General features: G+C 30.8%; 2 protein-coding genes across 8 annotated transcripts; both read left to right on the top strand.

Moving 5' to 3' along the window:
* The first annotated feature begins 2,824 nt into the window (after positions 1–2,824).
* Positions 2,825–3,720, top strand: LOC108335940 (uncharacterized). The gene is made up of 2 exons (XM_017572172.2): positions 2,825–3,142; positions 3,284–3,720. Exons 1-2 carry the CDS (start codon positions 2,881–2,883, stop codon positions 3,550–3,552), a joined length of 531 nt encoding a protein of 176 aa, XP_017427661.1. The 5' UTR covers positions 2,825–2,880; the 3' UTR covers positions 3,553–3,720.
* An 89-nt stretch (positions 3,721–3,809) lies between these two features.
* On the top strand, positions 3,810–9,626 carry LOC108335939 (pentatricopeptide repeat-containing protein At5g39710). Of its 7 annotated transcripts, XM_052869611.1 has the most exons (3): positions 3,810–6,356; positions 7,033–7,279; positions 8,597–8,820. In XM_052869611.1, the coding sequence occupies exon 1, from the start codon at positions 3,887–3,889 to the stop codon at positions 6,206–6,208; it is 2,322 nt and encodes a 773-aa protein (XP_052725571.1). In that variant the 5' UTR covers positions 3,810–3,886; the 3' UTR covers positions 6,209–6,356; positions 7,033–7,279; positions 8,597–8,820. The 7 variants fall into 7 exon arrangements, with proteins under 7 accessions (XP_052725571.1, XP_052725574.1, XP_052725573.1 ...); XM_052869614.1 differs by lacking the exons at positions 7,033–7,279; positions 8,597–8,820 and adding an exon at positions 9,189–9,626; XM_052869613.1 differs by lacking the exon at positions 7,033–7,279.
* The last annotated feature ends 8,436 nt before the right edge of the window (positions 9,627–18,062 follow it).

The following is an 18,062-nucleotide window of genomic DNA, read 5'->3' as shown; positions in this document are numbered from 1 at the left end:
TTGAAAGAGGGACTAAAACCAGAAACGACCAATAGTTTAGAGACTAAAAACATATTTAACCCAATAAAAAATTATAATTATAATTTACTAACAAAACAAATTGTCATATGTAATATTAGCAGAATTATTTGTCAGTAATATAAAATCTAATTTATCGACGAATTTATTTGATAAATTTTAGTGACAAAATCATTAATGATGAAAATTTTTGTTAATAATTTAAATTCTAAAATTCCTCAATAGTTTTAGATTTATCAATGCATTTGTTTCTATCAATAAAAATTCATAAATGATTAAGAAAATTCTTGTAGTAAATTAAACTTTTGTTTATACGTATTAAGAATAATAAAAAATTGCTTATGAAATATTTTACGAGTATTATTCTCTCATTAAATATGTTTTTATATGTTATAATATAAGTTATTGGTGTAGTTTATTTTGAATAAAATCAAATAATTAATATTTCGATGAAAACTAATATATATATATATATATATATATATATATATATATATATATATATATATATATATATATATGATAGGAGTGGGTTGGTAGAAGTGGAAAGAAACAGAAATTTTTCATCGTATGTGCGTCAAAGTGTAGCAACAATATTATGACTAATTTATAATTGCAACATTAACCGAAAGCATATAATGTGGTAGGGCTTAGTCCTCAAATTAATTTTTATAACCTTTGTGTAAAAGAGATACATGATGTAACAATGAGGGCTTGATGGCGTATTATTAGATAGGGAAATGTATTTTATTGAATTTCACATTCACAGTTATATTCTAAGAATTTAATATTGTTTAATTTAATTTATTTAAAGTTTTTTCTATTTCAAATTTGCTCAAAACAAAACTGTTAGATTTGGAATAGAAAAAAATTTAAATAAATTAAATTACACAATATTAAATTCTTAGAATATAAGTGTGAATGAAATTTGACTCAAATATAACATAAAGATAAATAGAAATAGTTGTTACTCATACAGTCTCTCCTTGGACCTTTTCATTAAGGAATTGTTTGTATGTATAAATTAGATTAAAACAAATAAACAGAAATATAGATTTAATTTTATCTTTTGGAAAAAAATGAATGAAGTTAATGATAATACGGCATTCATATGTCATTATGAAATCACTGCTGAAGTAGTCAACTTGGCAAAGGTCATTCATACTAAGTATGAAACCATGGAAAAATTTGTGAACAATTATTCTAAATTTCTACACACTATAGTTTCCACTATATCTGCAACAGTAAAATCATACTATTACACATGATTTCGTGAGATGTTTTCTCTCAGTTCATATGATGAACAATTTCTTTTTGTATTCGGCTTCGTTTTAATTAAACACCTAAATGTGCATTAAGCCCTAATATAACACAAAAACTTATATAAAAAGAGTCTAAGGCAGTATCTTTTAAGTAGATAAAGCTTGAAAAACTAAAGAGGGTCACATTCGAACCAAAGTCTCTTAAAGCTCATTATCGAAATATGTTTTTTTAATGCATAAATGAGTCCCGTAAATTATGCATTAACATAATTTTGTATACCCAAGAACGTAGAAAGAACTCTTAATATATTCATCTTGTTTCTTTTAAAAGTACTACCACACATACTAGGACAACCTTGAGCAATTACACCAGTGTTTACCTTTCTGGAATTATTACTAGCCAATCTAACGAATTCTTTAATTTAGCATGCTGTCGTATTAAAATCAATGGAAGATTGAAATTTATAGTAGTTTCTCCTACGCTAAATCATCCAAGCCAATATAGTAATAGTTGCAACTCTAACAACTTTAAGCAAAAGACTGCTTTGCTTTGATGCTTCAAAAATTGAATAACAGACAAAGTATATTGAACATTGAAGATCCTAAAAAACTCGTTGCAACTAAGTCCAAACCTGCATCGCCGTAACATAGTAAAAATGTATGTTTAGGAGCGAATTTGATATCACTTTTTACCCAAAGTCTTAAGGTAATAAGTTAATGGGTCTTCCCACTTATAAACTATTCTACTTTCTCATTTCTATCTAATGTAAAACTTATACTCACACATGAATTCCCAACATCCCTATTCAAATAAAGTTTCTAATCCAAATGCCCACTTGCTGAAAAAGTTTCACAACTCATATTTATAAACTTGAAAGCTATATGATAATAAACCCACAATCAAATAATTGGCTAACTAAATCCTATCATTTAGCGTGTTCATCCTAAAGAGTTTATTTGAAACACATTATTTCGTTAGACAAAACATTAAAACAAGATTTATTTAAACAAGTCCTAACAAAACTATGTTAACATCGCAAAATAAGTTTAATAAAATGAGATTTATATATCTAGTTATATAATACAATTTAATTATATATTTGATCAATACTATTTCTTAATCATCATTTAGTTATTTTTTAATTTATTACATGAGGACACTAAGAAATTATGGAGGTACATGAAGAAAAAGGTAATTTAATTTAGTGGAGGTGAGGAAACATTTTCATTTCAGTCAACTAGTCTGTCCTGCCTCTTACCAGGCGGGTGGATCCAGGAGCATATGTACAGCCAAAGTCAAACACAGGTTCTGTGAAACAGGATAGGTGAGGCAAAAAAAGTTGACGACCAGAATTTGGGAAAAGACACAACTACTGTTCAGATTTCAGCTATTTATAATGTCTAATGTACCATGAAGTTGATTTGGCCATTTTGCACCATTATATGACATTGGAGTCAAATACATAATACACGATTCACTCTTTTTCTTCCTCCTCTCTCCCTATATAAATGTCCTTTAACTCCAACCATTCTCCCAACAACTAAAACCAAATCAGACTTCACATTCACCACATTAATTCCCTTGTTTTGTTTAGCCAAAATGGGTGTGAAGTTTAGAGATGCAGTGATGATAACAGTTATAATGAGTGCTTCGATGTTTTCAGTGAGCATGGCCAACAAGGATTGGTTCCCTGCTTTCAACTACACCGATTGGTGGTCCAGATTTGGGAATCATCATCAAAACAAAACACAGCAACAACCATCCCAGATTCTTGTCGGTGGTTCTGAGCATTGGCACTTTGGCTATAACTACAATGATTGGGCCATCAAGAACGCCCCTTTCTACCTCAATGATACTCTAGGTCACTTTCCCACTAAACCATTTCTAACATATGAAAATCCAAACTGTTCTGCGTTATGTTATCCTAACTCATTTTGTGTGTCAAGCTGATCATTGAAATATGCTAACAAATGAACATGAATTGATTGAATTTGTTACGCAGTGTTCAAATATGATGCTCCAAATGCCACCAGTTTCCCACACAGTGTGTACATGTTCAAAAGCTATGGGAGCTTCTTGAAGTGTGACATAAAAAAGGCTAAGATGTTGGCAAGTCCGGTGCAAGGTGGAGGAGAGGGGTTTAAGTTTGTGTTACAGAAATGGCAGCCTCATTACTTTGCCTGCGGTGAGAGAAATGGCTTCCATTGCAACAATGGCACCATGAAGTTTGCTGTCATGCCAATGTTTCGTCCCTTCTGGCAGCGCCCATGATAGAACTGCACCAACTATTGAAACTTGCTATATTTTTGTTTTTCTTATTATATGTTTTGTCCCAAAATAAATTACACTGTAGCTTCAGCTTGATTAATTTTGATCAGATTTCAATTATTGTAATGCACTTTGGTTAAAGATCATACATAAACAGCACATAAGGAGTTGTTTGTATGATAATATTAACAACAATTATATTTATTTATTATAATGCTGACAATAACAGTAATAATAATTACATAATAAATTTTCTTCTCCCAATACTTATCTTAAGACACAAAGCTTTAAATGGTTCCATTTGGTTGATGTGTGTCGCACCAGTGCCAAAAACACGATGGTTTTCCCCAAACCTAAACATCACCGTCGTTACTTTTCTGCAACCACTCTGTGTTCATCTTCTTCTTCTTCTTCCAACGACGCTTTCGTTGGAGAGAGAGCGATCGTGTACCTTAAACGCCACCCTCAAATGCTCCCATCACTCTCTCCTCGTTTCACTCCCCAAGCCGCTTCCTACGTTTTACTCCACTCCCAATCCAACCGCGGCATTCTCCTCAAATTCCTCTCATGGGCCCAAGCGCAAGCCCAGGCCCAGGACCAGGCTCACACTTTCCTCACCCCCCACTGCAAGTGTCTCGCCATTCACATTCTCACCCGCTTCAAGCTCTACAACACTGCGCATTCCCTCGCCGCCACCCTCATCGACCACACTGCCGCCGACCTTTTCCGTCACCTTCACGACACCTACTACCTCTGCAACTCCTCTTCCGCCGTCACCGCAGCCGGTGCTTTCGACCTCGTTGTCAAATCCCTCTCCCGCCTCGACTTCCCCGACAAAGCCCTGGCAGTCCTCCGCCTCGCCACCCGCCATGGCTTTGCGCTCGCCGTCCTCTCCCACAATGCCATCCTCCATGCGCTCCTCCGCCGCCAGCACCACAAAAACTCCCTTCGCCAAGCCGAACAACTGTTCCGCGACATGATCCGCAACGGCGTGTCGCCGAACGTGTACACTTACAACATCATGATTCGCGGCGTGGTTGACCGGGGAGACTTGGAGAAGGGGTTCGGGTTCATGCGCGAGATGGAGAGGGAAGGGGTTTCGCCGACTGTGGTTACGTACAACACGCTGATCGACGCTTGCTGCAAGAGGAGGAGGGTGAAGGAGGCGATGGTGCTGCTGAGAGTGATGGCGGCGCGGGGCGTGGTTGCGAATTTGATTTCATACAACTCGGTGATCAATGGATTGTTTGGTGAGGGGAGAATGTGTGAGGTTGGGGAATTGGTTGAGGAGATGAGTGATAAAGGGTTTGTTCCTGATGAGGTCACTTATAATACTCTTGTCAATGGGTTTTGCAAGGAGGGGAATTTCCACCAGGGGTTTGTGCTGCTTTCGGAGATGGTTGAGAAGGGGTTGTCACCAAATGTTGTTACATACACTACTTTGATCAACTGTATGTGCAAGGCTGGGAATTTGAGTCGAGCGATGGAAATTTTAGATCAGATGCGTGTTAGGGGGCTGAGGCCGAATGAGAGGACTTACACAACCTTGATTGATGGGTTCTGCCGGAAAGGGTTGCTGAATGATGCTTATAGGGTCTTGAGTGAGATGATTGTTAGTGGATTTTCGCCGTCGGTTGTGACTTACAACGCGCTTGTGCATGGATATTGCTTTCTGGGGAGGGTGGAGGAGGCTGTGGGGATTTTGAAGGGGATGGTTGAGAGGGGGCTGTTTCCTGATGTTGTTAGTTATAGCACTGTTATAGCTGGGTTTTGCAGAGAGAGGGAGCTGGGGAAAGCCTTTCGAATGAAGGAGGAGATGGTTGAGAAGGGTGTTATGCCTGATGGGATTACATATTCCTCGCTCATAGAGGGTCTTTGTCTGCAGCACAAACTGGTGGAAGCTTTTGATTTGTTCCGAGAGATGCTGCAGATGGGTCTCCCGCCTGATGAGGTTACGTATACTAGTTTGATTAATGCTCACTGCGTTGAAGGTGAGTTGAGCAAGGCTCTTCGTTTGCACGATGAAATGATGCAGAGGGGTTTTTTGCCTGATGATGTTACCTACAGTGTGCTTATTAATGGACTTAATAAGAAGGCTAGGACGAAGGAGGCAAAGAGGCTTCTTCTGAAGTTGTTTTATGAGGAGTCTGTACCAAATCATGTAACATACAATACACTGATCGAAAACTGCAGTAATAATGAATTTAAGAGCGTGGTAGGTCTTGTGAAAGGATTCTGCATGAAGGGTTTGATGAATGAAGCGGATCAAGTTCTTAAGACAATGCTTCAGAGGAATCATAAGCCTAATGTAGCAATTCATAATTTGATAATACACGGACATTGTAGAAGTGGAAATGTTCACAAGGCATATAAGATGTATACGGAGTTGGAACATCATGGTTTTGTTTCTCATACAGTGACTGTAATTGCTCTCGTCAAGGCACTATCTAGGAAAGGGATGAATGATGAGCTGAGTCAGGTTTTGCGAAATGTGTGGAGGAGTTGTAAGCTTAATGATGCTGAGGTAGCTAAAGTACTTGTTGAGGTTAACTTCAAAGAAGGTAACATGGACGCTGTTTTGAATGTGCTAACTGAAATGGCCAAGGATGGCCTGCTACCTAACGGTGGCATGCATTCATTTGCTCCGGGAAGTACCTAATGTCTTTCCTCTCGTGCACTGAACTGTGCTTTGTATGCTGAAATTAGAATGGATCCTTCTAGCTCACACCTAGCATGTTTGGCTTGGACTTACAATGTGAAAATGAAACCCTAGCTCCACAGTTATCAAAGATCACCATCTTGGACAGGTAAACTATATCCTATCTGTTTTCTCAATCAAGTCCTAAACAAAATTTATTTGTGAGGTGTTTCTTGCAATTGTGTATTATTTTTCGTTTTCAATGTCCTTCCCGCAACGTGTGAATTTTTTTACATCAAAAAGTCATTTCTTTGCTAATTACACAAAATATATCAAAATAATTCGTAATACAATTTCATTCTTATTCTTTCATGTGATTCAAACAACCAAATGTGGCCTTATTATTTTCTTTTTATAATTGTCAAGCATGAAGTATTCAAAAAAGGACATTGTTGTGTTTTTTCTTAGTGTGTATTTCAAATTACAGGTTCTTATAATCGCCGATTTACGTAATTTCAATTTGTTGGACTTTATTATTTTTTTCATGAATGGGTGCTGCTGAAGTCAAGAAAGCATAATCTGGGCATGCTATGCCTTTTATTTTAGCATTCGAATTGTAAATTTGAATCTTAGATTCTTTGCAAAACCACATGAATAAAATGCTTTTAATTGTTTAACTCCATTTATCGGCCAGGTCATTAGAAATTTCATTCCTGTTTTTTTATATTAATGATTTAATGGTTCTCCAGCTTCCTCTCCTTTTTGATAGGTTGTGTTATTAGTGATAATAATTTGCAGTGAATGATATTTTTAATCTGATTTGTAATATATTTCTCTTTTACCAGAACCGAATTGGCGGTGATTGCTGATGTTCTTAAATTTTTGCGTTACGTTGTCACTAAACTAGAGACAAGGTTCTTTTTATTTGTTGCAGATCACTCAGTGGAGATGAAATCTCGTCTGCTACATATAATATAAACTAAGTGGTAAATCAAATGATTTTCTCATGGAAGGAATCTTGGGCATCGGTAGGAATCTGTTAAACAACCATTGCCAAAGCCTTCGACAATGAAATCAGTCAAAACCATGGAGGTAAAAGTTTCTTTGCAAAGATAAGGGTAGTTTGGACCATGGTGAGGGTAGTGGCAGAGCTTATTTGCAAGAAAAGTTTCCAGACATCTTGAAAACTAGAAGGATGAATTTGCATAACGTTCAACTGGGGAGGACTATAATAAGGGAAAGTATCCTATCGGAAAGGCTTTTGCCGAAAAAGGAAATTTGATACAATTAATTTGGACCAACTAAATGCTTTGTGTGGAAGTCACAAGTGGTTTGTCAAGAGAATATATTTATTGTCGCAACTAGAGAAGAGTATTTACTGAATGTTCTTCAGGAAGAGAACACATACAAACACATAAATAGAATGCAAGAAATGGAAGAAGGCACAATCCGTTGAGATTTTCATCTGGCATATGTAAACAAGCTGTTCCAATACCAGATTTTATTTAATTCTCAAAAAGAGTCGTTGCTTACATTGGAAGCCTCAAATAGTGGGGAGCCTAAAATTATTCCCCATGATTTTTTCATTTATTTAACACTAATATTGGGAATAGATGTAAGTCATTTCTTTTTAGGTAAGGACAGAGACTGTTAGACTGATTTAGATGACAGTAGATTTCACGAAAGATTACGAGATATGTCCTTGTAGACTAAGCCTTGTAAAAGTTTACTAGAATCACATGCGTACAAACTCTGTACATTGGTTGAAAAACCTAATCAGAAGCTCAACCCGCACTTCTTTAGCCCTGATCAGATGCTGGAGAGGATTGGAAAGGTTGGATACAGGTTGCAATTGCCTAAAGCGAGTTCATTCAATTTTTCATTTCTCCTTGCTGAAGAAAGGGGCTACTTTCTCAAATGCAGGTACAACCAGTTCCCTTGTGTTGTCAGACTCGTGCACATGAACTGCCAACCTAAACAGATTCTTGATACATGTCAAATTCAAACAGGAGATCTTGATTATTAGTCCGTGGGTATCATTTCCGCACTTCTGAACATAACTGGGAATCTGAAGCTAATATCCGAGCTTCCTTTCGTGGTTTTCACCTTTGATGTTAAGGTGATTATAGTGGGGGAAAACATAAATGGGAAGCAGGGGATGATAACCTTAGTTAAGGGGTTGTTGTAGTTAGAAGAGTTAAACTATGGACATAGCTCGGTGGAAAGAATAAAGGGAATTTGGAGTGGAAAGGGGACAGTAGTTGCAATTCAGGATAGAGAGGGAGAGCCCTGAATCTCTCAAATATTCAGGAATTTCATTTACTATTCTTGTATAGATTATTGTACCCATGCTAGGGACAGGATTGGGAAGTACGGTTCATTGATGAAGATTCATTATTTTGTTCACAGGCTGGTAGAACTATATCAAAATCACAGAAAGAATGTGGCTTATTGACTTCAAAAGGCAACACTTGAAATTGCATTTTTCATGTTGAGATAATTGATATATGTTCGTGAACAAATTCAGCCTTTCCAAAGGTAAAAATGTTGTAGTTTGCATGTATAATATATTCAGTTGTTAAATGGTTACATGAAAGATTTCGCGAATTACAATTTTAAACCTTACATAGCAACATCCTTTACACATAAATTTGATGTTTCTTAGCTTCAAGATCCCAAGCTTCTAAAATTTGGGGATGACAAAAATAATTAGGTGCGGTTTTGCAAATGGGAAGGACTTTGGGTGTGGGAAGAAAACAGGGAAGGGGGGAAGTTGTGATTCTCAAACTCTTTCACATTCCATTTCTTATGTCTGGGTTTTGTTTTCTCAAACTCAAATCACTCCTCCAGTGGATCTGCTTCTGAATTTGGTATATAGTTCCAGTATGATGTTATGTTTATTCGTGTATATGGAGAAAATGCCTGAGTTAAAATAACTTTAAAATGTTTTAATCTGTGAAAGGAAATACTGCCATGCATCTGACCTGTTGATTGATTGTAGGTGTTGGCGTAGATGTTTGACGTGAACATGTTTGCTCTGTTGATTTGTTGTTGCTTGTTTCATAAGCCATGCATATTGACTTTTATTTTCTTTGATACTTTGCTATCAGTAGATTTAAACATTGTAATCTTCTTTTTGCTATGAGTATATTTATGCTGTTTTATATATTTTGTTTTAGTTTTCTTGTTGATTGTTATGTTAGCAAATTTGTATGTTACTTAAGTTTTTAGTTTTCCTCCCCTCTCCCAATTTCTTATTCCTTTCACCGTCCATTCAATAAAAGCACACTTCACCAATGCATTACAGTTGACAAATAATATTATTATTTAAATACGCGATCACAAATTAATTCTACAAAGATAAAATAACAGCTCTCCAAGATTTTTTCATTTAAATAATCAATATTTTAAGAATTAGGTTTTTTTCACTTTCATTTGGAATACTCTAAGTACACTCCAAGGATCTCTTAATTTTTCTTACTCTTCTGTTAACTTGTTCTTTGTACTTAGTTTTAGTTTAGCAGGAGACAACTCAAACAACTTGAAGGGCAAACAGTGAAAACTTGTTTACGATCTTTGTCTTATATTCAATATCTTACATCATGTTTAAACAACCATCACTACCAGTACCTTTTAATTTAAAATTCAATATATTTTTAATACTTGCAGTATCTAAAATATATTTGATGGTATTGTATTCTTAAATTTTTAAACCTTACGATAACTATGGGTAGTTTAATGCTAAGAATAGAAAATATTAACGAATATATTCAAGGTAATAAATGTAAGTTTAAAAAATAATGTTTTAGGTGATAACATGATTTAAACAATAAAATGTAATTATTTTAATATTAAAATTTTAAAGTATAAATAGAATTATTTTTAAAATGTTTTATTATTTAAAACTTGTTTATTTATAATATATAAGTGGGTGCAAATTTCACTTTATAAGTTGGTTTTATAGGGTTGATAACATGATTTAAACAATAAAATTTGATTATTTTAATATTAAAAGTTTAAAGTATAAATAGAATTATTTTAAAAAAGTTTTATTATTTAAAATTTGTTTATTTATAATATATAATGAGTGCAAACTTCACTTTATAAGTTGGTTTTATATGGTTGAGTTAGGCTGAAAATTCACTTCTTAACATGGTATCAGAGTTATGGTTAGAGTCTATCCTAGCGATATCTGTTGTTGGGCATGTTGTTCCATCTGCTATCGGTTCGTTATTGGACCACCCATTAATGTCTAGTCTCACGCTCAAGATGATGTCTATACCTCGACGTGAGGGACTGTGTTGGAAGTCTGACATCAACTAGAGATCAAGTCAATTTATAATATATATAAGTGGATGCAAACCTCACCTTACAATCTGGTTTTGTAGGGTTGAGTTAGAATTAAAATCCAACTTTTAACCGAGTATAAAACTTTTTGTTAAAAAAATGGTACGTATTGGGTTGACTCGTTTTATATATATATATATATATATATATATATATATATATATATATATATATATATATATATATATATATATATATATAATAGATGTAAGGTAAAGCTATGAACACATGATCGTGCTTGTGAAATAAACAAACCTTTATTATCCAAATATTAACTTATTAAAGCAGTGGAGATAGTTGGACTCTCAGTTCATTTTATCTTGCTTAATTAAAAGTAAGGAAGTCTTCTAGGTTGAGAGATAGTGTTAGTTTTCGAGTCTTTGAAAAAAAAATTGTTGACATAATTATAGAGTCATCTTAATAAAATTATACTTGTTTTATTCATTGTTGGATTAAACTAAGTTTTTGTGTAAAAGATTATGAATATAATTCTTCATTTTTACTATTGTAATTGTCCATTTGCACTTGGATAAATCAATTTCGTATTATATTTTTATTTTAAGTGTTTTCTTTTTGTTCTTCAAATTTAAAAGCATTATTGCTTAATTATAGAAGCTTTTTTATGTATTTAATCTGATTTTCGTATAATATATTTGATTTTAATGAAGCTTGTTTTTGTCTTACATACATGAATTTTTAATTCCGACATTAAGGATTTTTTTTTTATAATTATTGTTGTCATTTTCTATTATTGTTGATATATTTTTATAAGTTTGGAAAAATTATTTTTCTACCACATATTTTAATATTTTAATGTTTTTTATTATTGTGATGTTGTTTTGCATCATCTAATAATTCTAACTATGCAACCTTAATTCCGAAAAAATATTTTCTATGAATAAAAGATGGAAAGTATTTTTTTTCTTTCTTTGTCTCCCTCCTATGTTTAGAAAGTGTGTTTCTTTCTATTAAAACTTTGTTTTACATATCAAGATACATTAAGTATGCTTATTAGTTATAACACCAACAACCCTTTTTTGCCTTATGGTATAGATTTTATATGATTGATGCAAACATGGAAAATTTATGTTTTAGTCTTCAATTTTTTTATTCATTTATATTGTTATAATTAAAAGTTTTGAAAATAGTACCTATAATAATTTACTAATACAAGTTAACTTATTTTACAGATGGGTATATTTATAAATTACTTTTAATTTATGAAAAAAATAATTTATTTTTAATTCATTTTAATTTTTCTCTCTTAAAAGTATTTAGGAAACAAATATAGGCCTACATTCAATAACAACTTCATAACATAAACTAAACAAGAATAGAAATTGTAATTTGTTTTATTTAAAGTATTTCTTTTGTTTCTCTTTCTTTTTATACGCTAATAATACTGGGACGATTGAGAAATACTATATTAATCTATAATTACAAGTACTGATTTAGTCCTTAAATTATAAAAATGTTAGTTCCTTTACCACAATAATGGTTTAGTTTTCAAATATAATTACTAAACAACAATAGTTTCTTCTTCTTTTTTTGAAATTATAATGCATTGTAATAATCAAAAGACATCTAGTAGCAATATGTGGGATTGAAGGATTCTTTATTTTAGTTTTTGAAATAAGGATAGATATTAAAAATTTTAAACACTACTCGTATTATATGAATAAGGGTAGCATGACATACATTGACATTTATTTAACACATCTAAGGATAAAATGATTTTAAAAAAATAAATTTTTATAATTTTTTTAAAAAGAAGAAAGTAAAAAGTAAAAAAGGATAGCGTAGTAAAAAAATTATGTGTCAAAATATTATTTTTCGTATGTAATATATGATTGACTATAAGAAATTATTGATGTATTTACTCTTGGTTGGTTATTTTTTATCTAACTTTTTAAGCTTTATTGAATGTTTCCGATGGTATCCATGCTTGAAATAATTAGTGATGACATGTTCAAAAGAGAGTGAGTCAAAGACGTGTAATTGAAGTTAAAAAAGTAAGAAAAGTATAACATGATAACTGAAAAGGCAAAGAGGTTGGTGAAAATTTATGACTTTTGTAGAACTTCACAAGGCACAAGAAGTTAGTGCATATAGGTCTAAATGATTGAGTCAAATGAGTTATCATAATGGATTTCATTCATTCTTATAATTAATCATTTTTCAACACTATTAGGTACTAATCATCTATCCAAATTGGCATGAACATCACACTAACAAATCACAAATGTTATATAATATATTAAAAATTAAGTAATAATATATTTTTTCCCTACAAAACATAATTTTATTTTATAAGAAAATGTATATCTTTTTTAATATAATTTTACGTTTACCAATTAGTTCAAATACTTTTAATCTAATAATTTGTTATTAACTATCAGAATTTATAAATAAAAAATTTACCATTAATTTATCGACTAAAAACTAGCTAATCAATTATGGTTAACTTATAAGTTAGTTTTGTCAAATATACTCTTATTAAAATTAATATTTTTTATTAAGATACTTTAATTATATTCTCCTGAAGCTTTATGTTTTCTCGTTAATATTGTTTACAAGTTTCATAGAATTATATTATTGATTAAGCTCTTACACTTTAGTTCTAGTATATTAATTTATTAAGAAACCTAAAATCACTAAAAGAAATGCATGCGTTCTAATTAAAATATTTTTATTGTATAAGTCATATATTGAATCGTAATACCAAGACATAGATCTTATAAGACCCCGATCATGATATAAAACAATAAAATCCTAAATCTTAAATAAGATTTTAGGAAAATAATAATAATAAGTTATTCTCTATCTTAAAAAGTTATATATTTCTATCAATAACTAAGTAAAACTTTAATAACAAAAGATATACCAAAATATTAATAGATACATGCTTCATATATAATTAATGTAAAAATCTTTTAGGAACAACATGAAACAATTGATGAGCAACCTAAAACAATTGAGTATCCATTACATGCATAGCCACATAATTATTATCTTCATAATGAAAATTTATGATTGTAAGCCATTAAAGATGGTCAAAAATTATAGTGAAGGAGACATATTTTCATATGGTTCTGCGATGACGTGCTCATGAAGCATCATGCTATGATTTGCTGCTATTATAATGGTCATAGCTGTAATTTACATAAACATAGCTTCTCTTGCATGGCTGGACTAGTAGTTCATATAGGGATGATATTCAACTATTTCTACTATACCTATTAGTTTCATATTATTTGAGAGTCAAAGTTAATGTTGTTAAAATATTTATTCTGAGACTTTTTTTAAAAGTAAAACTGTGACAAATAATACTTTATATACATGAATATTAACTTTAATAATATCATTTAATAAATTTAATATCGGAACAAGAACAATTTTCACTATTACGAAGAAAATAGAATACGTTGGATTCAAATTTGAGGAAATATTAGTTCTAAAACATATGAGAAGGAAAAAGAAAATTGGATAACCAATGAGTAGTTAGATTTTCGTTCTCTTGTGTAAGAATTAGACCTGTCAAATAAGCTCATATAATGGGATTTTCGTTCTTTTATGTTTGAGTGTATTTGTTTTGTTCATAATGTCTTTCCAAGTCTTGATAAACTTTTTACAAAGGCCATTAAATGTGTCTTTTTGGGATATTCACTTCTTAAGAAAAACTACAAATGTTATTTTTCTTCGATCAAATGGTGTTATATGTCTGTTGATTTCAAATTCTTTGAGGATATACCTTTTTTGTTGTCCTCCATGAAGAATCATTTATCTGTTCAACAATATAACTATGATCGACATATATATTTCTTTCATACACTTTTTTGAAAATAATGTAAAATACAAATATATGAAAATTATATTATATATAGTATATCGTAAAAGTACGTTTGCCACATATAAAATATTCTACTTAATGTTTATTAGAAATGTATTATATTATTTTCATAAGTTACATAAATAAAACAAATGTATAATTTAATTTAGAAATTAAACAACTCTTTTAAAAATATTATAAGAATGAAAAACATAATTTAACCAGTAAATTTCATATTCACAACCTTTTGAATTTTTGAACCTTGTAATAAGTTCAAACTTAGGGTTCTGCCATTCTTTTGGTAGGTCAAAACACTTAATACTTGGTAAAAGAAAGTCGAATGAATCAATTCCCCTAATGAATTTGAGTGTGAATCTCTGGTTGAGGAGTTGTACATGCTCCTTTCCAGAAGACCTACGTGAGTAGCTATTTAAATGATCCAAAACTAAATCTATTTTTTCTCCGTGTTTAATTATGTTTTTTTTCTCTATATGAAGTTTTTATACTTTTATGTATTTGGTATTTAAACAATATTCTATCTAAAACGGTCAAAATGTGTTAAAATTCGCAGGTCAACTCAAGCCATCACAAGTTTGAGTCAGGTTGAGTTTGAAAAAAAATGAATTTTTTTTACAATCCAGCTCATTCTAGATTCCAACTCACCCGGATTGAACCTGTGGTGAGCCTGGTTGGCTCACAACCACTTAATTTAATTTAATTATTTATTATTTATTATTTTATGTTAATATTATTGGTTAACTTTTTTTTATTATATTGTAAATGGGAATAAAGAAAAAGATGTTTTAAGGAGCAAAATATTATAAATTTATACATTCAAGTTCTAATCTTATAAACCACAAATGACACAAAAATTATCAATATTATAAACTTATTTATTGGCTTTTTGAGTTTGTTTTTGGATTATATTTAAGTTGTATTTTATTTTTTTATTTTGAACTGTCTTTGAGTTTAATATCATTTTAGACTGAAATTATTTAAATTTGAATTACAAAAAAATTGTAATTTTTTTATTTAAAAAAACTTGTAATTAAGTGAGTCAGTGAACCAACCTGTTTAACCCATCAAACCGTGGTGGGTCGAGCCAGATTCAAATTTTTTCAACTCACTAATAAATGAGTCGGGTTCAGTTAGCTCACTAAGTGGTCAACTTGCGGTGGACCGGGCAGAAGTCCATTTTAACCGCACTAATTCTATCCTATTATTGTTTTTTAAGTGTCCTAGTTTTAAAATGTTTACTTTTATTTAATTGACATTTTTAAAATTTAAGAAAATATTGATTATTCTTTTATAATTTATATCATTATGTTTCACTTGACTTCAATACAGAAATTGTGAAAAATTGGTGGTGATTTTGACAAATCTAACTCTTAAACCAAATTGATATTTAATTACTCATATGTCTCACGACTTTGCTTTCACTAACGCAGACGAAAGCAGCACATAAGGCAAGTTTATTTAATTTCATTGACTCCATTTTCATCTTAACATACATCCACGAAATTAGAACGTTCCTATTGACAAAATGAAATTAATAATAAAAAATGAAATAAAATTAAACTTTACAAAAATTTAAATTAGTTTATATATAAGGTAGTTTACATAATAAATCAGGCTAAGCTTTTTATTGTTTTAATAATTTATAAGTTAATTTATTTTTTTTAAAAATAATTATATATATATATATAAGTATATTTGTCGTTAATAAAAATTTGTTCACTATACGCTATGTGTATGTGTGTTTTCTTTTTTATAATAAACATAATAAAATTATTATTATTATTATTATAAAAATAAATAAAAATTCAAAAGGTGCTTAATTTTAAGAAAACAGTCAAATTAAAAAAGTCCGATAAAATTATTAAACTTATTATTTTAATTTTAAAAACTGTTATTTGAAGAATAAAATAGAAAAGAAAATATGTATACAAAAAAGGAGAAATATTTTTATATAATGACGATATACATGATTCGAGAAATCTAGTAATTGAATCTTATAAAGAGAGAATAAATTTTGTTAAAGATTTTTCACTCATATCCTTCATAATGTAATTTTAATAAGTGATACTATTCTAATATTTATTTATTTCATTTTTTTAATTACATCACTTATCTTATTCCATATTTTTCTTTTTTTTATCTGGTACAAATTTTATAACATTTCAATTTCGTAGATTAATATTATTAATTGCACAGTTAGGTATTAAGCAAACCTAATCATGTATGGACAAGTAAAATATATACAAGCATACCAATATGGCCTAGTTGCAATCTTTTCGATCTTTAAAATAAATAAAAAAATACATATATCACTTAAACTTTTATATAATATAACAAAATCAAAGAACTACATCATACTCATACTCTATATTTAAATATATTGCTCCAAAATCTAGAACTTTAAACATAGTCTTCAACCAATCACATCTACTTTATATAAAATTACATCTACTTGTAACCTCGTCTGTTCAGGCCATAAAAGCAATAATTACAAAAAAAAAAAGACAAAAACAAAAACAACAGAGAAAGATACATTAATAGGTAGACAATTTATCATTTAATATCTCAGTCAATTCAAAACATAGTATTTAATGATCTAATTGTCACTTCATTCATAAACACTTAAGTAAAATATAATACTAAACTCGATATATGGATTTATGCATTAACTCGGACTCTAGAAATTATACATTTATCGTCAAATGAAATTGAAATCCTTAAAACTTGGTTTTTCCTTCCTCATGACAAGGTAAATTCTCTATAACTTAAAAGAAATGGACTCAACAACTCTAAGACCAGTTATAAGAATCTCTTTCACACTTCACAACCTAGATCTCATCTTCTAAATGAGTCTATGAGTCTAGTAAAGTATAAGCATGACTTCACAAAAGATGTTCCTAGCCAATGCATAACACTAACTAATTTACTATACCCTTCCTCCTTAGGAAAGACATGGTCATACAAGCAAAACATAACCTACAAAGTAATAAAGTCTTTCTATCAACCTTGAAATCTCTTCATAGAAGTAGAACTTTCATTTTTAATAATAAATTTCCACTTTAAATATACACGACGATCTCCACCTTAGAGATTACTACTCATACACATATATTTCATTAATACATCACCACATAAAATATGGTCTTTCCCGAAAATCATTTCATTATCACCACTTTCAACCTTGAATCACACCAATAATCACATGAAAAACATAAATCGGAACATCACGAAAACATAGATATTGAAAAACATCAAAGCATAATATAATACATGCTAGCGTCCAGTGGTACCAAGGAACGTTCTACGTTGATGTGCACAAAGGCTCACTGTCAAGTGAGCGTTCAATGGTACAAACTAGAACTCAACATTGACAAACCTTTAGAGTTTTTTGACTTGAGAGTGTTTTGCGATGAAAACCAATGTTCAACGTCAATGTCATGGAGCTCATTGACCTGAGCATGTTTAGCAATAGAAACCATTGTTCAACATCCTGTCACAAAATGATCATTGACTTAATTTTTTTAAAATTATCGCTTGACATCCATAGGTCACCACTTAGCACCACTTTTTAAGTCTTTACGAATTTTCTAATAATTTTTTTATATTGTCATTCTAATAAACTTTAACTTATGTTAATATATTAATTTTTTTAATATTTTCTAAAATAATAAAATTATTGTA

This window comes from Vigna angularis, chromosome 10, assembly GCF_016808095.1.
Source record: "Vigna angularis cultivar LongXiaoDou No.4 chromosome 10, ASM1680809v1, whole genome shotgun sequence".
Lineage (NCBI taxonomy): Eukaryota > Viridiplantae > Streptophyta > Magnoliopsida > Fabales > Fabaceae > Vigna > Vigna angularis.
The sequence above is the reverse complement of the archived record's forward strand: the minus strand, read 5'-3'. Positions and strand labels throughout refer to the sequence as shown.